The sequence below is a fragment of the Pollicipes pollicipes genome, unplaced genomic scaffold (genome assembly GCF_011947565.3).
Source record: "Pollicipes pollicipes isolate AB1234 unplaced genomic scaffold, Ppol_2.1 Scaffold_4881;HRSCAF=5763_pilon_pilon_pilon, whole genome shotgun sequence".
Lineage (NCBI taxonomy): Eukaryota > Metazoa > Arthropoda > Thecostraca > Pollicipedomorpha > Pollicipedidae > Pollicipes > Pollicipes pollicipes.
Window position 1 is genome coordinate 2,002,492 of NW_023596576.1, and position 25,462 is coordinate 2,027,953.

The window sequence follows — 25,462 nt, forward strand, 5'->3', positions numbered from 1 at the left end:
TTGTTAACCTGATGGTAATGTTAAAGGCACAGGTTTTTCTCCATGATTTTAGTGTAAGGATTACGTACCTCTGTACAGCTACGCATACTTAACCAATACGCTGCCCCCAAACACAAGTGCACCCATGCTGCCATGGCATTCACAGATCCATGACGACCTACCGACGGCTAGGGCAGGTCATCGTATTGCATCTGGTATGGCCAGCGTAAAATAATGTAGCAATTCTCTCAAGTCCAAAAGAAGACGGTTGAACTTCTTGCCACTCAAGGCAGCCTATGCTCTGGAAGAAACTACCGCTACTTGCACAGTGAACATATACATGCACCGATACCCATAACATAACCAACAGAACTGCGCGTGCTGAACCACATTTCACACACACACCACATTGTACGGAGGCACCAACCAGGTGGTCCTCCCCACAACCACACAACCAATCACATTCTTCATCGAACTGGTCCACCCCAGCCAGGAGCATCTTCCACGCAGATACGGTGAAGCAATGTCCCAGAGATAGCAGTACATCTGGATTCGCTGTCAGCCTGCCGAGGTGGATGACATCCCAGGCCCGTACGTCCCCTTCAGCGAACAGGCCTTCCTTCGATGAGTTCTTGAGAATGCAGCGTAGCATGGCTGCAACAAGGACCAGTAAGATGTATTTTGCACTATGGAACGCGCGAGATAATAGCAGAAGCGAACCTTACGGTGGAAGAGATGACCCAAGACCAAAACGTACGAAGCCAGTAGCCCATGTAAAATTGTGGAACTAGATTTCCTCGCTGCGTTGTAGCATTAGTTTCTGATTTTTTGCAGGCAGCAGTGCACTGACATGCAGCGTGCGCGGGCTTCTGTTTCAATGGCTTTCACCTCAAAATGGGCTGCCCTTGGGAATGACGCGGGAGAATTATTATCGACGAAATTTGGGACCTCGGACCTGTGCATACTTTTAGTACATGGTGCCAAAAGTATCACGAAAAGTGCGACTGTGTTTCATCTCACTGCCGGTTACAGTGCACTACGTTGCGACCCCTGTTCTTCACGGCTCAATCTTTCTCTTTTAAAGCCAAAGCGCATTGCATGCATAGGAATCGTGACATGGGCCGTTTCCCGTTGAATGAATGGGCCTTCGTGCCGGACGGTGTCGGGATGACACGACAGTTCGCAAACGCCTTCACCAGGTGCTTCGTCGCACTTTTCTGTCCGCTGTAGGTCCCGGAGAACCTTATAAATCCTTATACGCTGACGAAGACGCAGCTATGTTTTAAGCTCGCAGGCGAGTGCCGGTCAACTCGAAGCCCAGATTGGCCCGCACTGTTGGTAATACACTCACTGTTGACGACCATAGAGAGAAAGAGAGGGGGAGGGAGGGAGAGAAAGGGAGGGAGGGGAGGGAGGGGGGAGGGAGAGAGAGAAGGCGAGAGAAGGAGAGAGAGAGAGAGAGAGAGAGAGAGAGAGAGAGAGAGAGAGAGAGAGAGAGAGAGAGAGAGAGAGAGAGAGAGAGAGAGAGAGAGAGAGAGAGAGAGAGAGAGAGAGAGAGAGAGAGAGAGAGAGAGAGAGAGAGAGAGAGAAGGCGAAAGAGCAATAGAGCGATAGAGAGCAATAGAGAGCGATTAGGCGATAGAGAGAGCGAGGGTGAGAGAGCGAGGGAACGAAAGAGAGGTGTAAACCGTCACTTGACATGTAATGTCCCAATTGTAAGTCGTCGCATCGCCCTCATCGCAAGTGCGATGAGCCATCAACAGCGAAACTGCGTAACTTACATTCTATTCTTCGTGGAAAAGCAGATCTGGGAAGGTTTCCAGAGTTCTCTGTTTCAGTTTTGGCAGTTCGATGACGTTGCCGTACTTCCGCGCGGTCGACCCTTGTTCTTGGTGATCATGGCAGGTTCCCTCAGATGTTCCAGTTCGGTGGCATGCCCCAGTCGCCTCCGCATGCCTCGATCTGTGACACAGACAGAACCAGCACCAAAAGAGACCTGTTCGGAACTGCCAGCGAAAGGGACCTGGCGGCCCCCCTCGGCCTCACCCTGGCCAGAACTTCCTGGGGAGAAAACGGAGCGCGCCTCTGTAGCCACACCCTGCCTGGAGCTGTCTGCGGAGAAGATGTGGCGGGTATCTCCAGCTGCGCTCTGGCTAGAAGGTCCTGAGGAGAAGACATCTCCAGCCACGCCTTGATCTGGAGCAGAGTCTGAAGGCTGTGACTCCAAGACAGTCCGACATCACGACATTCCGACATGAAGGGTAAACTGAGTTCGGGGAAGAGGCAAAAAAGTGGAAAATAACAAACGCATCCCCCAAAACATACGGAAACAAGCAGGGCGGGTCCAGAGGGGAGGGCCACGGGGCATGTCCCCCCCCCTGGGCCACGAAAGGGCCCACTGGTCCCGGGGGGCCGACAGCCGGCCGAACAGGTGCAGTTTTTTTAACACAAAACGCAACAAAACTGGGTATCTCTGGACTTTCAGGCGATCAAGAACAGTAGTAAGCGAAAGTGAAGGGCCTATGAGGAGTCCCACAAATTACTTAATGATTGGAAAAGTTGTGAACTGGAAATTTTAAGCCCCATTAGACCGTCTAGGGCCCCATGCTGTTTCCGGGGACCTATATGTCACTTGCAAGTTCATTTCGGTCGTTTAAGAGTATTCCACGTTGTCCTTCATTTCTTTGCATTTGCTCCGAGGGCCCTGCGCTGTTGTCGGGGCCCTTCCTGTTAGCGTGTCGGGGAACTCTTGTCAATCACGGGCCCTTCCACGGATGATTTCCATTCACCAGAAAGGCACTTTGAGCAGTAGCCAGAGTCCCATACCTTAACCTGCCGGGGTACTCTCGGTTGCCCAGGGGCCCTTTACGTGGGTATCGGTTAACCTACCGACACACTTGCGATATGCCCATGGGTCCTCTGCATTGGTCTAGGGCGTTTCCAATTCTCTGTCACTTGCTTAGAGCCCTACACTCTTATCGGGGGCCCATCTAGTGGCCTGATTGGGCAAACTCAGTCGTTTGGGGACCGCCTACACCGGGTTTTTGGTACTTCTTTTCTGAATGGGGGACCAACGCTTTTGTAGGGCGGGGGAAGGGCTATCTGATAACCTGCTCGGACATATTCGATCGTTCGGGGGCCCTCTATGTTGGGCCTTAGTCGCATGCTATTTGAATAGGGCCCTACGCAATTATCGGGGGCCCCTCTGTTCACCTCCTCGCCCACACTGGATTGCTGGTGGGCCCTGCACATCGGTTCTCAGTGTTTGAATTTAGCGCCCTCTGCCCGTATCGGGGTCATCTGATAACCTGTTCAGGTACACTCCATCTTTCCGGTCCCTCCGCATAGGGTTTTAGGTATTTCTTATTTGAATGGAGGGCCTTAAGCTTCTGTCGGGGACCCAATCTGATAAGATGCCCGGACCCATTCGATCGTGGGGGACTTCCACGTCTGGTTTTGGGTATTTCCTTTTCTAATTGAGTGCCCTCCGCTCTTTTTGGGAGCCCTATCTGTTAACCTGCTCTGGTACTCGGTTATTCGGGGCCTTCTACATCGTGCCGTGGTTAATTCATATTTGAACGGAAGGCCCTAGGCTCTTGCCGGAGCCCCATCTGTTAACTTGCTCGGGCACACTCGAATATTCGGGGGCCTCCACATTGTGTCTTGGGTACTTCCTATCTGAATGGAGGGACCTACGCATTTGTCGGGGACCCCATCTGTTCGCCGGTTTGGCCACATTGGATTGTTCGAGGGCCCTAAATATTTGGTCTTGGTGTTTGCATTTGGGACCCTACACTCCTGTCTAGGTCATCTGATAATCTGCTCGGGTATACTCCATTTTTCGGGGGCCCTCCGCACTGGGTTTTGAGTACTTCTTATTTGAATGAAGGGCCCTGCGCTCTTGTCGAGCTCCTGATACGCTACTCGGGCACATTACATCATTCTGGGGCCACTTACTTAAGATCTTCAGTGCTTCCCATTCGAATGGAGGGCCTTACGCTCTTATTGGAAGCCCAGTTTGTTAACCTGCTCGGGCACACTCGGGCATTCGGGGTCCCTCTACATTGGGTCCTGGGTGTTTCCTTTTTTAATGGAGGGCGCTACGCTTTTGACCAGGCCCTATATGTTCACTTGCTCTGGTAGACTGGATGATTCAAGGGTCCTCTGCATTGGATCTTGAATACTTCCTATTTCAATGGAGGGTACTAGGCTCTTTTTGGGAGCCTTATCTGTTAACCTGCTCGGGCACACTTGATCATTCAGGGGCCCTCTACATTAAGTCTTGAATACTTCCTATTTGAATGGAGGGCCCCAAGCTCTTGAAGGGGCCCTTCATGCTAAACTGTTCTGGCGCACTCGATCGTTCAGAGCCCTACACGTTGCGTCGTATTTCTTACTTGAATGGATGGCCCTATGTCCTTAGCGGGCCCTATTTATTCAGACGCTCGGGCCGGTGGCGGATGCAGAGGGTGGGGGAGGGGGAGGGGAGGCACGGGACCATGTCCCATGGACCACGCCAAGGGGACCTAAAGGCTCTGAAGGGGCCCATCACCGGCTGGACAGACGCAGTTTCTTAACAACAAACGCAAAACAAAATTGGACGCATTTATTTGGGCATTGAGATGACCAAGAACCATTGCTAGCGAAAGTAAAAAGTTCATAAGTAAACGAAGTTCATTCTTCGCTGATTGAGAGTGTTTCTTGGGGAAATTTTCGGGCTCATTACGCCGTCTAGAGGCATTACGCTGTTGGCTGCTTGTTTCTATATGTCTACTTGCTGCGTCAATGTGATCGCTAAGGAGCTTTCTACGTTACCCTTGACCCTTTCCCATTTTTTCGTAGGGCGCAATGTGCTGTTGGGACGCTACCTGCCTCCATGCTTGAGCACTGTTGATCAGTGGGGTTTTCCTCCACGGATTCTACCCATTCACCCGAAAGGCTACATACACTTTTTCCGGGGCCGCATATTCAAGAGCACATTCAGTTGCTCAGGGTTCCTTCATATAAATCTCAGGTACTTTCTACTTGCTTGAAGGGCCTTGTGCCGTTGCTAGGGCTCTTATAAGGTAAGGCACGGAGACGCTCGATGCTCAGGCGCCCTCTTCTTTGTTCGAGGGCTCTTTTTCTGTGGTCTCATTTGCGGCTGACTTTTCACTCCTATCGAGACCCGTGTCGTTAGCCTGCCCGTGCACTCTTGATTGCACAGGGGTATTAATTTATAGTCCTGAATAATTCCCCTTTCCTCGGAGGGTCCTGTGCTATGACCGGGGCTTCATAGGTCAGCCTGTCGAGGCACTACTGATCGTTAAGGTGCCCACCACGTTGGTCTTGAGTTCAGTTTTCGCTTGCTCTGAGAACCCTATACTTGTTGACGGGAGCCACTGTGTTGGTCTCCTGCGGCACCCCTGACTGCTCAGGTTCCCTCCCTACTGGCTTTGGTGTCTTCGCCTTTGAGCGGCAGTCGAATACGCGCCGATGAATTTTTACGCGCAACCGCCAAACGTAACTCTACATGCCTCTGCCGTCGCATGCGTCATTTCCACTGGCTATTCAGCGTGTCACTAAGTTACATTTACGGTGAACCTTCACGGGATTCTCATATCTCTCTGGGGTGTGAACTCCCTCCTCCTAGCGTCAGAAACTACGGTGCTGTCCGATATGAAAAACCCTATTTAGAATTCATTCCGCTTAGAAGTGAAGCGAGCTGGCATCATCACGCCGCGCCGATTGACCATGAAGCCACCCACTTAACAGCGGCCGTCGTCGAGATTCGTACCCGGGCTTACCACGTGAGAGACCAGCACTCCAACCATCCATCCAGTGGAGATGCGGGCCCGGGGGGCGAAAATTCGTGGTGAGAATAGAAATGGTTCAGAGTGAGCTGATGGATTTCGCGATTGTTGCATACACGCTCGGTGCAGAACGAAGGGAGTTTATTGGCCGGGCAGGCCTTCAGGCACAATGCGATACACGTGGCTTGGCGCGTCGCAATCCACTCGTGAGTTGGTTATATTTCCAAACGGCGCAGCGGAACATGTTGAAACACTGCCGGAATTCGCTGCGCTACAGTACCAGAACTTCTCTCTTCTTGGCAAAAACTAGCTTAATGATACATACTATAAGTCCAGGCGCTCTGGCGTGCTCTGGTTGCGTACCGGACAAGCAGGCGACGGAACGTGATCGGTTGTTTCCGTCGTTCGCGCGCCACTGGGCTGCGCGAGGCTGGTTTCAGCTTCCGCGGATAAAGCGGACATCGCTGGCTGGTTGACAGCTTCCGCAGACGGAACGAACGTGCTTGTGGAACGGAACGGAACGAACCAGGTGCGAAGTGCTTCTCTGTTTCAGGCAGTCCATCCTCTCCAGATGTACGACGGGGACGGATGTGATCGAAGTGACGACGGAACTGACGGCCATCTTGCAACAGAACCTGGCAAGACGGTCCGCAGACATCCAGCACGGTTCCTGGGAGCCACTTATAGGCCGAACCAGTCACTTCTGTGATGAAGACCGGGTCTCCCGTACGGAACGATCTATTGACAGAACCACTCGCCGTGCTGCTGCGGTACTGCTTTTGCTCCGACGGGTGGAGCTGCGTCAGGCGCGTTCTTGGAGCGCGTTTGAACAGCATCTCTGCTCGGGCTTTCCCTGTTGCTGTATGTGGCGTATTCCTGTATTGGAACAACCACCTCTGGAGCTTCGTGAGCAGAGGAGAGAGGCGTTGCTTCCTGATTCCAGTTTTCACGAGCTTCACCATGTTTTCCGCTTGACCATTAGATGCAGAGTGAAGCAGAGGGGTGAAGACAAGGCGGATGCCGTTGGCACTTGTGAGGTCGCTAAACTCTTTACTGGTGAAGCAACCACCGTTGTCGCTCACGATCATTGCGGGGATCCCATGTGTGGCGGTGATCCGTAGGTGGTCTACGGTTGTTCTTGTGCTGACGTCGTTGGTTATTCAGACGTCTGGCCATTTGTTATACGCATCCACCACGATCAGGAGCATCTTGCCTTCTACAGGGCCAGCGTAGTCAACATGTACTCCGTCCCACGGAGCGTCTGGGTACCTCCATGGTTGAGAGCCACTTAAGGCGCTGCTTTCTGGTGTAGCTGGCATGCATCACAGACTTTGGTGAGCTCGGCCATGTCTGAGTCCATCCCAAGCCACCAGACCTGACTGGGGGCACGACATTTCATAGAACAAATGCCGGGATGCCCTTCATGAAGGAGCTTGAGTGCCTTTTGGCGCACCGTGGTGGCATCACCACTAGGCATCCCCAGAGCAAGCAATCGCCCTGGATACTCAGTTCGGCATTTCGCCACTGGTACGGCAGGAATGCTGGCGACACCTCTGACGACTTGGGCCATCCGTACCGGGTGAAGTGCAGAACTTCAAAGGGAACGGCATCTCTTCTGGTCCATTCTCGAACAGCGTCCACAGTTACCAGTCCATCAACAGCTTCAAGCATCTGGATGACTTCCATGAGCGGAGCTACTGCAGCCTCTGCCATCGTTTCAGAGGTTGGCAGGCGGCTGGGAGCGTCTGGTGGTGGATGCTGTTCTGGACTGCCGGGGACGTGTACCGGCTGGTACTGGTAGGCGTCCAGCGTGACGTTCCATCTCACCATGCGTGGTGGGACGGCTTCTGGCAGGTTCTTGGTTCTCCCGAGGAGCCCCAGGAGCGGCTGGTCAGTTTTGAGCGTGAAGGGTCTTCCATACACGAAGCTTTGGAACCGCTTGACGGCGAAGACCAGAACCAGACATTCACGGTCGATATGACTGTAGTTCTTTTGAGCTTGGTTTGGAGTGCGGGAGGCAAAGGCGATTGGGCGTTCTTCCTCTGGTGTCATCTGAGACAACACAGCTCCTAGGCCATAGGAGCTGGCATCTGCTGACACGATGGCTGGTGCATTACCGTCGAGTAGTGCGAGACAGTGAGCCTCTAAGAGAAGAACCTTCGTTGCCCTGAAGGCGTCCCGCTGCTCTGCGCCCCATCGCCACTCCACGTCCTTCCCCAGGAGTGCATAAAACGGTGCAGCAACCGCACTCAGCTTCGGGCAGAAGTGGCTGCAGTGGTTCAGCATGCTGATATACGTCCTAAGTTGTCCAACGTTTTCAGGATCTGGGGCGTCTCGCACGGCTGCTACCTTCTGTTTTGTTGGGTGCAGGCCTTCCTTGTCAATCCGCACCCCGAGGTAGGAGACCCCTGGCAGGAACCACTGGCACTTTCTTGGGTTGATTCTTAGGTTCTCCTGATCCAGTCATCTCAGTACTTCCTCCAGATTAGCAAGATGTGCAGTGTTGTTCGGACCTGTGACACAAATGTCATCAAGAAACACCATGGCGTTTGGGATGTCAGCTAGCAGGGTTTCGATGTGGCGCTGGAAGACAGCAGGACCATTGCTAACTCCATATACCAGCCTGGTCGCTTAAAAAATATGTGTGTGTGCGTGTGTGTGTGTGTGTGTGTGTATGTGTGTGTGTGTGTGTGTGTGTGTGTGTGTGTGTGTGTGTGTGTATGTGTGTGTGTGTGTGTGTGTGTGTGTGTGTGTGTATGTGTGTGGTGTGTGTGTGTGGTGTGTGTGTGTGTGTGTGTGTGTGTGTGTTGTGTGTGTGTGGTGTGTGTGTGTGTGTGTGTGTGTGTGTGTGGGGTGTGTGTGTGTGTGTGTGTGTGTGTGTGTGTGTGTGTGTGTGTGTGTGTGTGTGTGTGTGTGTGTGTGTGTGTGTGTGTGTGGTGTGTGTGTTGTGTGTGTGTGTGGTGTGTGTGTGTGTGTGTGTGTGTGTGTGTGTGTGTGTGTGTGTGTGTGTGTGTGTGTGTGTGTTGTGTGTGTGTGTGTGTGTGTGTGTGTGTGTGTGTGTGTGTGTGTGTGTGTGTGTGTGTGTGTGTGTGTGTGTGTGTGTGGTGTTTGTGTGTGTGTGTGTGTGGTGTGTGTGTGTGTGTGTGTGTGTGTGTGTGTGGTGTGTGTGTGTGGGTGTGTGTGTGTGGTGTGTGTTGTGTGTGTGTGTGGTGTGTGTGTGTGTGTGTGTGTGTGTGTGTGTGTGTGTGTGTGTGTGTGTGTGTGTGTGTGTGTGTGTGTGTGGTGTGTGTGTGTGGTGTGTGTGTGTGTGTGTGTGTGTGTGTGTGTGGTGTGTGTGTGTGTGTGTGTGTGTGTTAACCACTGTGTAGTCTTGGCTTGCCTCTGACAACGGAATCTGCAAGTACACCTGTTCCAGGTCGATTATTGTTATTGTTGATTATTCCTCCAGTGAGGCATTCACCTGGAAGATTGCATGCCAGTTAAGTTTTATCTTGGAGAGCCAATTTATACCCAGTAGGGGCTTGCTGGATCCATGCACTATGACCATGGGTACCTGGACTCCTGTGTCACTTTCTTGCACAATCACCTTGACTTCCCCAACCACAGAGATGGGCTCACCTGTGTAGGTTTTCAGTCCCTGTCTGGATTCCTCCAATGTTCTGTTTGGCCACAGCTTGCAGAAGAGCTGTTCGGATATCACTGACACTGCTGCGCCATTATCAACTTCCCACTGCACTGGCTTTTCATCCACTTGCACTGTTATCTTAATTGGATGGTTCTCATTTGCTGTTGTCTCCTGTATAAGCTTGTTAATCCCCAGGAGGTGCTCCTCAGGTGGGCTTTCATGCTGAGGTTGCAGATAATGTTCTTGGTCCATCTGTTTTACCATGGTAAAACCATGCTGACCTTTGTTGCGGCATGCTGTTTGAGTGTGATCCCGTTTTCCACAGTGAAAGCGGTCCTGCTTTTTAAAGGAACACTCCCACTGGCCATGTTTTGGGCTGTTGCATCTCGAGCATCTTTCTGTGTTCAAAACACTGTGACTGGGCCGGTCGCTTTGGTGCATATTCTTTTGCACCACATTTGAGGTGGGCTTTTATTTTTGCACTATGTTTTGTGCTTGGACATTTGCCTGTAGCACAGCAAATCTGTTTGAATGGCATGCTTCAATGGCACAAGCTTGGGCTGATGCTTACTCCAAGCCTCTAGCAAATGGGTGCAATTCCTTGAGTGTCATTTTCTGTAGCAGGGCCTTTTCCCTCACCCTGGGATCCCTGACTCCCATGACCATCTGCTGTCAGATTTCCCAGGCGGAATTGGTGAAATCACAAGTACTGGCGGGGTGCTTGGGGCGAACCACAATTGCGTCATTGAACTCACCTTCCATTTGCATCGTTTGGCCAAACACATCACACTCGTCTATATTTTTCTGCGGAACAAAATATGACCCACGCTGCCTGCACACCTTTTGGTGGACATCATCTGCGGCCTCTCCCGCGACAGGCGGGGGCTGTGGCAGCGTTTCTTGCTGATCAAACACTGCAGGACCAGCAAAATGGAGCAAATGACCTTTTTCCGGGCAAGATCTTTTATTCCCATCGCCAGACACGTTTCCAGTCGACGGAGCCATTTAGGCCACTGATCGGGGTGCGACCAACGCCATCCCTTTTCAGGCGGGATTTAGAACTTATGGCGGGCAATTGAGCGTGAAAATAACACGTCAAAATTAATCTCCTCGTCACCAATCCTGTTCCATACACGCTCAGTGCAGAGCAATAGGAGTTCATTGGCTGGGCAGGCTTTCAGGCACGATCCCACACATGTTGCCTGGCGCGTCGCAATCAACTTATGAGTTGGCTATACTTCCAAACCGGGCAGGGGCACATGTTGAAACACTGCCGTAATTCGTTACGCTACAATACCACAGTGATCGTTTGATGTCTATCACGTATAGAACCAACTTTTCGCACGAAATTCTGCATTTTTGCACTTTCTTGCCTCCAACGCTGCCAATACGCGTACGCTTGACACGTACAACCATCTGAGAGATTTTTGGAGGGTGTATAAGCCCGGTGCGTAACCGCCCTCCGTTTTGGAGGGTGTATAAGCCCGGTGCGTAACCGCCCTACGTTTTGGAGGGTGTATACGCACTGCCAAAACAAAAATCCCGACTCAGGGAGTTGCGGTCTCCGTAGGCTGCACAGCGGCAGCCTCGCGGGGTAACACTGAGTTGCGGCCAATGGGTGGATGAAAAATAATGATGCATCCGAACGAGTACCTTTGAACGGCTTAGGACTTCGAATTGTACCTTTTGAAGGTAGTTCGGGTGTATATTCCACCGGCGCGATTTTTAGATTAATGTTAATAACGGATTGACATTTACGGCGCCGCGAAGTGGCACTGGCTTTAATCTGGTGATGGAACTGCAGGGGTAGAAAAGGAACGAACTAAATTTGAAAACTTTCGAAGCGATTATTTCACGACGGTTGTTCTCGCACGGGGCGCGCAGTGTTACTTCCAATGGCCAACGCCGTTCAGTGTGCGGAAACTGCAACCCAAGCCATTGTCGTCCTTGCTCCAGATATTTCGAGCGCGCAGGCTCAAACCTTTTAATGTAACTTATTTCACTAACTGATTAGTCTGCAAAATAATGAACATTCTAAGGCAAACACGGGACGGCCTGGTTCGTTTTGAACTAATTTCGGCCCTCTTATTCAACACTAATGATACCTCTTACTTCTTTTCGGGCAAGAGACCCTCTGTTGTTTATTGGTGTTTTCGGGTGCGCCGACTGCATTGGTCATTTGGCGCCCACACTGTTCTCGGTCAGGAGCTGAAAGGCCATTCCGTTCCACCGCGGGGCGTCTACCGGCTGCAATTCTGGCAACGCGGGGCGGGATCCCCTGGTCAATCTGGATGCCCTTAAAGGGATAAATGATATCGTATTGGTCCTTTTCTGACGCTGAAGGCCTTCTGACCCGCGCATTTGTTCCTGGTTCGACACAGGAAGCCTCACTCACGCAACAACGTCTCTGATCGCGGCAGGTGACTCAATAATTGACGCATAAACTCAACATAAACAACAGTCCTCATGTTGGCGTTGGAATGCAGGGTTCACCGTTCGATACTGGAGCCCTGACTGATACCTACCATTGAAGACTCTTCCATTGCCTCAGTGTGAAAACTCACCATGAGTTCTCATGTTTCTTCTCACTGTCCGAGGGCCGCAACAAACGCAAGATTCGTGGCGCTTCTTGGGCGTTCGTGGTCCCGTCCCCGTCCTTATTCAGCAAATATTCTCCTGGCCAATTCGAGGGCCCTTGTTGACACAGGCCACCCTGTTAGTCACTCTGAGCCCCTGACAGAAACAAGAGTCCCGCATTTTTTTCAGGGGTCTCGACTGATGTAAATCGCTTGCGCGGCCTTGCCCCTGCTTGAGAATTGGGCCCCCAGACCTCAGACTGACACGGAGCCGATTGTTCGGCATTGGTGATCTCCGACCGAAAAAGCGGAACGCTCTGTCTCAGGGGTCCCCCAATCGGTGCAAGAGGTCCTCTATCTGATATTTGAGATCACGTCGCCGGCGGACGGGGGTCCTTAATGTGACCCAGAGCCGTCCCTTGGACCACTGCAGCCTTCCAATCGAGCCCTCAATCTTTTTGTCTTCGAAAGACCTTTCGACCTCTCTTTGGGCCCCTCAAACACCGCTCCTGGTCGACTCGGGCTCACTCAACCCTACAGGAGTCCTGTTAGGCACTGTGGGCCCCTGACCGACACAGGGGTCTCCACCATTGTTCTAGGGACCCAGACCAATGCAAATCGTGGCCCCGGTCTTGTTCCTGTTTGGGAAATGGACCCCCAGGGTTTAGACTGACAGGGAGCCACCGGTTCGGTGTTGGTAGTCTCTGGCAGACTTAGACACCCGCAATGGCCCTGCGGTTCCTCAAACGGTACAGGAGGCCCTCTGACTAATATTTCAGGTCAGGACCCTACGAGCCGCGATTCTTTCTGTGGAAATCAGCAGGCCCCTCGGGCCCTTATGCTCTCCAATCAGGGTCTTGGTCGTCGGTTTCGGTGGGCCGCCCGGCCCGCCCTACAGGCCTCACTGAACACTGTTCTTGGTCGGCTCGGGCCCCTTGCGGGATTGCAGGATCTGTTAGGGATTGCGGGCCCTTGACAGATACATGGCCTCCGACCGGTGTGAATCGCTGGCTCCAGCTTTGTAGCTGGAGTGTAACTGGACAGAACTTTGCCAGCGGTAAGCTGAGCTAACTTGCAGCAGAAATAGTAATGAAGTCTAAGCGGTCCCAGGTGGGGCCAGAATGGCCACCGACAGTCAGAATATGGCATGGCTATGGGACTGCCCCGTAACCGCATGGGGATTGGGGCTCACCAGCGATCAGCTTTTTGAGTCACTGCCCAAGGTTTTTAAATTGATCCATATTTTTCTGTGTCTACCAGCAGACATGTGCCTTGATCCTATGGGCTGATTCAGGATCACGCAGTAGTCTATGGTTATGGGATCATGGGGTCGGATCCAGCAGTCGTTTTAACGGCTTCAGTCACATGTTTGCCTATCTTATGATCAATTAAACTCGTTCCGACGAGAAATCTTTAAATCATTACTTGCACAACGAACGAACTGGAATTGCGAAAAAAACGTAGGTCAAGCCATGTGCGTTGAGTTATTTTACAGCCAGTAATTCCCTTGTTCTTCACTTGTCTAGCTGTCTGGTATCGTTCATTACCTGATCTCAATGTAGCGATTGGGGGCCCAATCGTCCATACGAGGCCACGTCATAATGCCGGGAGGGCGTACCCACCCGGAATGGACGAAATTATCTAGAACTTAATCGCAGGTCTTCTTGTATAAATGAGCATATCTTACTACAATCCAATAAACCTAATCTATCGATCAAGATGCACGCATTTGTTCCGGTAGTCGTTTGTTGCGACAGTCATTTGTCGCGATAGTCATTTGTCCTGGTAGTCACTTGTCCTGGTAGTCATTTGTCCTGGTAGTCATTTACCCCAGTATCTGTGTCGTCATTGCACAGCAGAAGACTTCGATTTGATGTTGTTGATATTGGACGTTGTCGTTTTTCGTTTGATATCGCGATATCAAGTTTTTCATTTCATTGTCGACGATTTTGTTGGATAGTCATTATTTATCAGAAGTTGTTCGATGCTTTGCAGTTCACCGTTTTTAGCAGAGTCGTATCAGAGCAAAGTTTGAAGGCTTTTCGGAGGTAGGAACGCACATTTCTGGTCTAGCGCAGTTCTAGGCAATCGTTTGTGGCTCTGAGTGGCCTCTGAGCATCTGATAGCTATTTGTAACTTTGCTACACTGTTTGTAGATCAGCTGTGATGTCAATGCCAAATTTGGCGATCTATATCTCGTGACCTATGCGACCCAGCAAACTAACGGCATCATGGACGTAACATGGCATTTAGAAAAAAACCTTTGTACCAAATGATCGCGGCCGGACAGGCTATGATAAAGATGCCAAGGTGAGCCCGACAGTTCATCCGGTGGTGAGCTGTTGTGGAATTGTCCTCTAATTTGTAGTAATCGCTCTTCAAATGATAATTACCCGCATCGTGCGCGATAATAAGTATTTTTACCGAGCGTCGCATGCTGGCCATCAACCGATGTGCCGTTAGACCGCAGTTACTAATGGTTTGTAAGGGATGATTTGAGGAGAAAAAGATCAGGTATGCCGATGAGCAATTTACATTGCCGGCCGATAGTGCTCCTATCGGCCTCCAAGGACATCGTGCACACGTCCAACCTCACAACCTTCCGCGTACAACTTAAACGTATTTCAGCCCATTATTTGCCCTCTCCTTCTGTGTCTTTGGGTCTTGGATGGGTGTTCCTGCATTGCAACGACCTTGGTGCGTTTCGTGGGTGTTAGTTGCATCGTGAACAACGGGTAAGCCACATCTGTTGCAATGGCGGCCGATGAAACAATTGGACGGCAAAACTACGGCGGAACGAGAAGCCATGCAACCCCGTCCTTAGATTTTCTGGGCATTTCGTGTAACCTCGCAAAAGATCTCAGTAGTCTTTGGATATTAATCACGCATGTTTTGAGACCAATAGCACGTTCTAGTATTCCTGGATAGCTAAGTAGCAACGCTTTCCAAGAACACGGCTATGTAAGTTCCGTGCTGATGTGCAGCATGGCTTGTTAAATATGTTCACGAAAATTTGAAAAAGTCCGATTTTCAGGAAAATTTCCCGTTGTCCTAGCCTGGCGGGATCAACTACCAACCTAGCTACATTGTAGTTGTAGCCACTCGCGAGATCAAGCCGAGGCTTGCGCGCTGCATGTTTTTCAGCGGACTATTAGATTGAAAATGACAGGGGGTCTTATCGAACCGCCCCTCCTAATGCAAGGATGTAACATGGAAAGGAGATATTTTGAGTCTTCACGGAGGGTAGCAATGGGAAAATGCCTCTTTTACGCAACGCATCTCAGGGATGTAGTTTCCTAATCAATTGGAGGGAGCGGGCTCCAGCCACCCCCAACATGGGCTCCACCAACTTCGAGAAGAAATTATACTAAATGTGGAGAAAAGCCTGTTTGCTGGCGTATTTTCGGCCAGGTTTTTCATTTTCCCACCACTAAGCCTCCTCTTCACTTCATTCTGCGAAACTGCGCCCCTGATGCATTGTTAAGGCCAGCTGTAGTTGTAAATCATGCCAAACTTTTTCATAAAAGTCTTGAATTTTCAGAGGCTGGTACTATTGGGTTCTGCCGACGACAAGCAGCACACCTATTTCGTTTCGCACCACTCGTTTAGTTAAGGGCCGAACGGGCGATATCTGTGTGAGATGTTATGCTTAACACAACGTGGCCGTGGTCTTGTCATGGCTGCCATGGCTTCGCTGTGACCATCACCACAGCATGGCTTTGGTCTAGCCATGGCCTTGCAGCCTGGGGTCGATAAGACATAGCCAGCCTAGCCTGGCTTAGCCAAAGCATAATCAGCGGAACAGAGATAGGAAATGTCGAAACTTCATCTTGTAGTCCATGAACTGTCTCCAACTGATGTGTTAGGATTTCATTCAACGTGTTTTTGTTGTGATGGCTGATCTCTAATTATCCGTTGTATTTAATGATACAACATACTAGTACTTTTAACATACGGCCGGATGTTTGGTTGAATGTGACCTGCTCAGTTTGTTCCCCCTCCCCTGATATCTCCAAAAAGCTAGACACACCAGATTCACGCGGTAGGTGGGACTTTATTTTCCCTCACTTATGAAAATTTTGAGGCCCCTACAGTGCTGCCTACGGGTCAAATAAGGTTAAAGAATACCAAATTCCAGATCAGTGTCCGAAATGTCATCAGGCCTGCTCACGCAACCAGCTTCAACCCAGATGCCTCCTACAAACAAAAGTTAATGGTGTTTATATCAGATCAAGGACTTTCCTTGACTATTAGAAGATGAAAATGACCAAGAATATGACATGATTTTGATATTTGAATTTATAAACGTTGTCCAATACTAACCCAATGCAGCATGCCTCAGAGAAAAGCTTGAACGCAGTCACTTATATCAGTGGCCTCTCTGATCTTTACTTAGTCAGAAAGGGATCTTTTGAATGGCCCGATACGTGGAAAATGTCACTTTATGCTTCATACATCCACTGCAAGGTCATGACGGGTGTATTATCAGTGCCATGGATACAACGGATAGCTGCACTTATAGAAGCAGCACAGACAGAACACAGGGCATGCTTTGATGTGACCAAGAACATGGCTCTATGCTCGAGTTGCCCAATATCGTCGCGGAAATTTGCTTCGTACTCATCAGGATACAATCGTGAATGTTTTCTCTATCTTGCTGCATTGGCAAGTTGTTACGCCAGAATAATTGAGAAAATACCCTTTCACACAAGCTTACGAGACGATTATTGGGGACATGGTTGATGGGCACACCATACCCTACTTTAGCATCCAGTTCTCATGAGTACATAATTCCACATTAGAGTCAATTGATCGACCCGCGACGACTCCGTTGGTGCAAACATAATCTCAAAATAGCAAATTGAGCGGACATGCGTTTCACACTTGATGGCCATTTCATTACCGGTGCTGAGACCAGAATGGGAAGCTCATATGACATAGGCATGTCCCTTAAATACGGTTTGTCTCACATTCCAGTGACATTTGCGTTCGGTCGCCTCCCGCCGCCCGTCGACCTGTGGAAGCTCCTGTCTCCTGGTGCTATTGCTAGGCGGCGCTGCTGTGGCCTGATGCTCATTGCCAACATTCACTAGGCGACCGAGTGAGCTTTCACAGCGCCTTAGAGCCGCCGTAAACGCTCTGCACTTTGGAGGTGTACTGGCGGTGGTGCATGTCGTAGTTTCGGATGTTGGAGCGCACCGACTGCAGCATGGCGCTCAGGTCGGCCTCCTGGCGGGGGTAGCGCAGCGTCGCCGACTTGTGCGCCCGCTCCGCCCACGACTGTGCCTTGGGTGGCGGCATGTTATTGCGGTAGATGCCTGAAACGAAAATAATCGCATTAGGATGTCAATACACGGTAAGTACTCGCCGCGAGCCCATCGTGGACTCGTTATGATGAAGCAGGCTTGGTGTCTTGGAAAAACGTTGTATAACATCATAGACAGTCATGATGCAGATCATGCTATATATTCAAAGATCTAGAACATGACTAAGAGGTCACATACCTTTGTGTGAGACTCTCTTATTATGTCAGCACCTCTTTCCTTGCTAACACGAATGTGGAAGAGCTACTGGTCTCGACCATGAGGGCTTTAAAATCGAACATAAGTTTCGTGGTGAGATTGAACGCTTGAATGCAAAGACCTAAGAATATATATCTTGCCTTGGATGTAGATGTTGACGGAAATGACATCCTGTTGGATTAGTGGGTCCAAATAGACCGTCACCTGCAATGTTGGGTATATAGCTTGAGGTCTGCTCGCTGTATCTACCCCACCATGGTCCCACCGCGGTCCCGTTTCTTGTAAAAGCGCACCAGTCCGTCATCGGCCGCGGTTGGTCCATGGCCTGGACCCTCGCCAGAGCGCTGTGTGGAACCGCCCTTGGTGCGGTCGGCAGGGGTCCGCGGCAGCACTCTCAGGAGGACAGCAGCGGGCTCGTGTTGCCAGTTTCGCCGCCGGCCGCCAGCTGCCAGCGCCGGCGGCCAACAATCCTGGCTATTCGGACCCGCCGCCGGCGACACGGCGACAGCGGACGGCGGCGACGGCCGCCCGATTTAGCCGCCGTTGTCTGCGGCCAAGCCGGCGCGCGGCGGATATAGCCGCAGCGTCCGGCCGTCCAGGCGACCCAGGACACCGCCATAATAGGAGTGGTGGCTGAGCCGCCTCCGCCGCACGACGGGGCAGCCGGGCTGCTTCTTGCTGAGAGGCTGACGGTTATTGGGAGGGAAGGGGAGAGAGAAGGGGGAGTGAACGCGTCGCTGAACAGGTTTTATAAAGAAGAGCTCAAGCCACTTGGCGGCAATGGTGGCAGAGCCTCCGTAGAGATGGGGCAAACGCCTCTTTTGCTTCGTGTCTTTTTATGCACTGTCATGAGGTTAATGAAAAATTTGCCCGGAGATGGGGACAACTGGCCCCTTGCCTCCAGTAATACACCACCACTGCTTGCTGTGTGATTCAATGGGCCAGTGAAGACATCAATTCGGTCGGTAATTCTCGGCGTCGGCGGTGACTAGAAACACAGCCGCGATGCCAAACTAAAGCCCACAAACACGGCTGTATGCAGATAAGACTCTGAGTCACCAGGGCTTTACGAACTTCGACGCCCGGACGATTTCTCAGTCAGCGCTCCTCACTCCAGTCACGTTCCAACCGAGAGGAATGCCGCAGCTCGTCTGCCGTTAATGAGAGCCGCCGTCGTCGCGGCCGAGAGCTCGGCGCCTCATCTGGCGCGACAGCGGTGTGTGCAGCCGTGCCAAGCCGTCTGCGGCCGGGACGGGTGCCGGCCGTCTCTCCCGCGCGCCACGCGTCGCCCGCTGCTATTGGCCGATTGGAGCTGGCGAGAGGCCGACACGCACTCCGGTGGTCGTCAGGGCGGCTGTCACGCGCCAGTATACTGTCGTCAGGGCGGCTGTCACGCGCCAGTATGCTGTCGCCAGCTCAAACGTTCGGCGTCTTTATCGGTAGTTGTAATCATCACAGTTCATAAATGTCCTCAAATCGTCCGCGGGCTCAAGACCACCAGGAAGGCAACATATGAGAGTGACGGTTGTAGACGTGGATTGGGGACTGGGGATATTGCTTTGTTTGTTTTCTCTCTGCAACAACTTGGGCATTGGTTTGTTTCTCTGCATGTAATGCGGTATACCTGGTGCTTATCTTTCTCCAATCTACTGCCCCTTATTGGATCACAGAGTTCCCAAGTTTCCGTTTCCATCTGGCCCGAATTGTCAGCTTTGCTACCTGCGCTACCCCATTTCCTCCCAGTAGAAGAGTCCTTGGTAACTGCATAACTCACTGCCAGATTTGCTGTTAAGGTAGGCCATCATATTGCTGTAGTAGGTCTCGCCGTAGTCGAAGTTCATGCGGTACATTCTGGCCTTGGGCCGGTTCCAGAAGACCGGGTAGGGCGACTTCCTCTTCTCGATCTGCTGCGGCGGCTCGTCCAGTCCATCACCCAGCGGTGGAGCTTCGCCGTTCACCAGAGCCTCGTTCAACGGCGCCTCTGCCGACACAGCCAATCAGAATGCTCAGCACAGATAAACCAATTAGAGCGCTCAGCACAGAAACAGAACCAATCAGGTCAATCGTTCAGTTTGGCGACAAAGCCGATCAGAGTGTTGGCCGTTTTTTACGGTGCAACGAGCAGGCTCTACACTGTGGTGTCCACTCAGCGCTCCGTGTTGGAAGTTGTATCTGTCTGACGCTACATCCCTCCAATGCCGGATTTGCTGCTTCCGGGAGGGGAGAATACTCAGGCTAGGCAGGCGATTGACCGGTAGATATACACCAACATATCTATGTGTGTCTGTGAACAGGCTGCCTCGGTAGCCGGTTGAAGGATTCTGGAGCCGGCTTCTGCGGTCACTAGGTTCGAATCCCAGCGCGGGCGACGCATTATTTGGCCTGACTGGTGTAGAATCGTCGGCTCACAGCCGACCAAGACCAGTCAGCCCAGGCCCAGGGCGACCGTGCCGTAGCACTGTGTTTACGCGGAGCCTTTCACAGTCCATTCTGGCGGGAAGGTAGAGGAAACATCTGTGGTTGACCTGAACAACGCAATTTGTGTGCCGGGTTCTGAGCACACTCCCCGAACTTTGTTCATTAAATACGCTTAACTCATTCGCAATCTTGCAAAATATCAGAATAGCTGAGGGATGTGTTGCAACTATCGGGGAATTTAAAGGTAATCTTTGACACAGAACACCTACCACATATGCGCTCAATCACGACACTTACAGGCGCATGCGTGCACACACACACACACACACACACACACACACACACACACACACACACACACACACACACACACACACACACACACACACACACACACACCACACACACACACACACACACACACACACACACACACACACACACACACACACACACACACACACACACACACACACACACACACACACACACACTATATATATATATATATATATATATATATATATATATATATATATATATATATATATATAAATATACATGTACATATACAATTATGCCTACAATATTCATATATACGTAAAAACATCCTATAAGTCAACTTAACAACGGTGGTGCTGAGCTTATCTGTTGAAAACATTATTGCACTTGGATTTAAACACATTACAGATATGTTCTGTATAGGCTGCATGCGAAGAACGTACCTATTTATTAAGTACATTCAATGCACAACATTACTCAAAACATGTAGAATGGAAAAGCAAAGTTGCACAGTCATACGTGCACATGCATGCAATGACAGTGCCTGCTACGCATAACTTCAGATTGCCCAAACTTTGCTCAAAACGAAGAACTAGATGCACCTGAGCCTAACGCTCAGTCTACTGCTTGTCGGTATGGTCTCTGCTCTAGCACTGAAGTCGGACTGCACGCATAGTTCACAGACGTTTTACTGCAGGAGATTATCACACAGTCTACTACCCTCGCGCAAATCATGCGTTACCTTCATCCTGCACCAGCTCGGGGTCAGGCTCTGAAAGTCGCCATAGATTATCAAAGATTGCCATTGAAACACGGACACTGGAGTTTTCGTCGTTTTCGTTTCGCGTGCTGCGGCGATAGACAATGACCCTTCGGACCAAAGATCGTCTGCCCTCTCTACATCAACTGGGTCGACACCCCGACACCCACGGGTGTCGATTCGTATTCTTTTGTGAGGGCCCTGGCCCCTCAATGTTGAGTTGGGCTCCCAAATGTTGACTTTGTCCCCAATGTTTTTGGCTGGAATGCTACAAAGAGGGGGTTAAAGATGATCATAACAAGAAGACTGTCTTCTTTTGATCTGTCTGCCGAGTGGCGTCTCGTGCCACTCTCATAACAGAAAGCCATGGCTGCTCTCACCACAAGATATAAGTCGTAGCATCTGAGCGGATAAACAATGGCAATAAACTGCGCATGCTTAGCCCCATAAGACACGCATTGGTTTGTGAGGTTTAAGTGAAAAGCTCTGGAATACGGGGATAACCTAAGTCCTTCATGGCTAACCCCGTCTCCGTCCCCCACTACCAAAACGCGTACCGCCTCCCGTGACCGCCATAGAAGAGCGCCATCGGCGCCCTAAGGTGGCCTCTAAAGGAGCGCCTTCACGTGTCGATCTGAAGAGACGCATGCGTCCAGTGCCTGTTCCCTGGATCCAACCCTACATGACTTCAACACTCCTTAGATCAAAGACTTATAAATTATACAGAGCGTAACTTATAAAAGTACTTTATTGCGTTTTATCAAAATAAAGTGGGCTAAATCCGGTGAGAACAATGGGGGTGGGTGGGTAAGTTGTCGGGCTTTTGGCTCGTCCCCCCTCAATAGTTTAAAAACATTGACACTTCTGCCAACACGTGTTGGTGCGGTATAGGCATCGGCATCAGCGTCAGACCGACCGTGGCGCCGGCCCAGCTCTGCGTCCGTATTCCAAGGCGGTTTCCCCGGTGGAATGGTGGCTGTCATAATCTGACTGTGGAATACGCTTACGTTTATTCAGCCTTGTGCTGTGGGCGTCAATATCATTCCAACACACGCTCTGGTAAACCCCAGCTGGCACTTGGCGGGCTATCCCGCCGGACGTCGGAGCCATGCGGCACACTCTACCGCGCGGCGTGCTGCCGAGCTCCGCACCGATCACGACCGTCCTCCGATTTGACAACATCCAGCAAATGCACATTCCTTTGGAAGCGTACGATCCTAGCAAGCGCGATGACAGTCTTTATCTGTAGGAATTGGCTCCACCAAAAATCGGTTCTAAGTGAACTGAGTAGACATTTACGTCATCTCCTGATGACGCCCCGACTTTCTTTTTCCCTGTCATGTTGGTTTGGTCTTCACAGTGTAATCATGTGTTGAACTATTTGCGTTCACAAAGGAATCATTGCAGTATATCGGTGCTTTCAGATATATTTGAGAGCAAGAACTCGCTCTCAAATATGACATTATTTTCGGCCGTACTATTAAGGTGAATTCAGCTGGACACAACGTTACCGAGCTGCCAGTATTTCCGCTGCCTTGTATTTGTTGAAAACAAAACATTGTCTCGTAGAGTCATAGTTTATGCCCTTCTCTGGAATCATCAGTCTGTGAGTTCATTTAACAGGCCTAGGTTCTTTTACGGGCAACTATCTGTCAACTGCTAATGGTAAACCTTAACCAACTTTTTAATTTCTACTAAAGATACCTTAATGGCTTTCCGGGAGGAGATCATTCAAGACAACTCCTTTGACGGGCATGGCTGATAACAAAAGATTCATGCAACCTGTGGTCTAGACGTCTAAAGCACTCCAGGGTTCAGGAAAGAAACATCATGCTAGATTTTCCAGAGATATGAGATGCCTTGCCGCTTTTCATCCTCCCTGGAATGACCTGCTCAATGTCACGGGTGCGGTTACATGGTCAACGTCTACATGACAGACCCGAGGACATAAGTTGAGTTCTACATTTTAGATTGAACTTTTTTAGCTACATTTTGTTTTTGTTTTAACAGCTCTCTTACCTATCATACCACATAGTTCGCATCAAATAACTAAACATTACATTTGTGTGGCCCTGTTTTCTGGAGACACGACAATTTTAAGTTTTTGACACCAAGTGAGCCGACTTTTTTAAGGACAACTCGGAAGAACGCAGATTCAGATAATTTTCTTTACAAATTTGCAGCATTATGAATCATGCCAGGTGCTTTCTGACTAACAGGCAAATTAACCAAAAACAGTTCCTAAGTGAACATTCAATGAGACTAATCGCTCACATTGCAGCCTTCACGATTTTACAGTGTCTCAGAAGGCGATGCTTGTGACTCCGGCTACAGCACTTAATCTGTTAGTGCCCTAGATATCTGTTAGATAACGGGGAAGAAGAAGCTTTTTCGTATTCATTAGAACTGTTTACTGTGTTCCAGTTCGTAGATTAGAGGGTACTCTAACACGTGACTGTGGGCTACCAACACTGCACACAAACACGGCCATTCGAATCACCATTAGTATTTATTTCTCAGCTTGGCAACTCTTGGATACCAACCTATCTACAGCTGCAGCTGCACCTTCGCTAGATGATGCATTCAAGCACTTTGCACCTGCTAGGGGAGGGGAAGGCGCAGACGGAGTGCTTCTGGTGGCTATCACGCCTATGTGGGCCGTATGGGTGAACATGCGCCGGTATCCAACCAATGTGTCCAAACGGTCTAGCGACGAGCCTATGGTCCCCTGACAACATTTGGCTGCGCCTAGGACAACTGGTCCAAACTACAGACTATTGCACACGTTTGTTTCATGGCGTGTAGCGCCTATCCTACGGTGACGTAGCAGTGGTATCTAACACTGCGCTCTTCACCCAGCAACCGTGCACTGTACAACGTGCAGAAGACACGGTAACGTCTGTGCTACGTTGCTACGTGCCGCTGCGTTTCCATGGTCGGCTATTTCCTGGAAAGGTTCTTCGACAGATGCTCTCTCGACTAGAGCCAAATAGCATCACACGAAGCTTATCGCATACCGTCGATGACCTGAGGCGGCCACTCTCGCTCCTGTTCCTGCATAGGGTCGGCCGGCTCCTGATCGGGGGCAGGAGCCGCCGCCTCCGCCTCCTTCTTCCTGCTCTTCTTCTTTTTCTTTTTCTCTGTAATGGTGGCCAGCAATGTCGGTGCGCGAGCCATTTCTCTCAGATGCGTATACCTCCGAGAAAGCTTAATGTGTTGCTGGAACATCACCTGCGTCTTGTTTGAGGCCTTAGCCTTCGGGCATCTCATGTAACCGGGTCATCGACGTCATTATGCTTTTGCCTTTAATTACAAAAGTGCAGATGTGCCTCGAGGGATGTCACTAATGGCCAAGCCCGTGCCAGAAGCGGGACAAGCCAACCAGACACCGCAGGCAGCGCCAAATCCGGCCCTGGCGGTGACCCTGGCCGCCGACTAATCGCCCGCGGCGCCCCCTGGGGCTGGTCTCATGACGACCCCAGCCGCCAGACGGACGGGGCTTTGATGACGCCCGAGGGACGTCAAGGATGCTCTAACGTAAGGCGCCGGCACGAAGCCGACGACTTGTCTCCGGGACGCTGCCAGCGCGTCGACTTCGCGGCGCGCCGCCCGGCTGATCTTGGCAGACGCCCTGGCACGGACAGCGAGACGCCGGCCGATGTAAGGGATATGAGAGAGGTGTTTTGACGGCTGGAGATATCGAGCGCCCAATGTCTGTCTCGCGAAATCCATTTGCGCTGCCAAGCCTTGATTTATACTAACGGAACATTCTGCTGCCGTTCAATTTGTTGAATAGGCCCCATAAATTTTGTAACATCATCACAATATCAAAGCATTGACCTCAATTTTCGGCGTTATTGACAATATATATCTAATAAGCAGCAACGGTGCTCTTAGTTGCTGAATGATGATAAAACGTCGAATTAATCGCTTACTACTGATATTGTTGAGATAAATAGATGCTACTCCCATTCATTACCGGACAACTTCACCATTGGCCAAAGGCCTAATGAAAACAAACATGCTGTCAGCACCAATGCTATTCTACTACACATTATAGCACACAACGCAACACGTTTCCGCCCTGTCTTGTTACGTATCGCCTAGCAGCTCAAAAGTGTTGGCGCGTTTTCCGAAGTTTACGGTGCCGTGAGCCGTTATTGCCAACCCCTGGCGCGTACTACACTGCAACATTATTGCCTGGCCACCCAACAGCGCCCAACGTCACCTGGCCGCTGCCTGGCCAACGCCAGCCGGGCTCTTCCTCTCGCGCCCTTTCCTGCGCCGGCGGCAGGTCACGGCCCGTCAGCTGGCGGTGACCCGACCGGCCGGAGCAGCTGGCGCCGCCGCCCGGCGCCCCGGCTCTCGCCCCCCCCCCCCCCCCCACGAGCCGCCCGCAGCGGCGATGTGGAGGTGGCGCAGCGGCGTCCTGCCCGACCGAGTCGTCAAAACAAACACCGTCGCCAACCGACGGATGTCCGCTGGGGGCCGCATACTTACAGCGTCCG

General features: G+C 51.0%; 1 protein-coding gene across 1 annotated transcript; it reads right to left on the reverse strand.

The window, feature by feature from the left end:
• Window positions 1–17,005: 17,005 nt before the first annotated feature.
• Window positions 17,006–24,131, reverse strand: LOC119101749 (uncharacterized). Its single transcript, XM_037225167.1, has 4 exons — window positions 23,972–24,131; window positions 20,937–20,966; window positions 19,269–19,475; window positions 17,006–17,290 (listed from the first exon to the last, which is right to left on the reverse strand). Exons 1-4 carry the CDS (start codon window positions 24,129–24,131, stop codon window positions 17,082–17,084), a joined length of 606 nt encoding a protein of 201 aa, XP_037081062.1. The 3' UTR covers window positions 17,006–17,081.
• Between the last annotated feature and the right edge of the window lie 1,331 nt (window positions 24,132–25,462).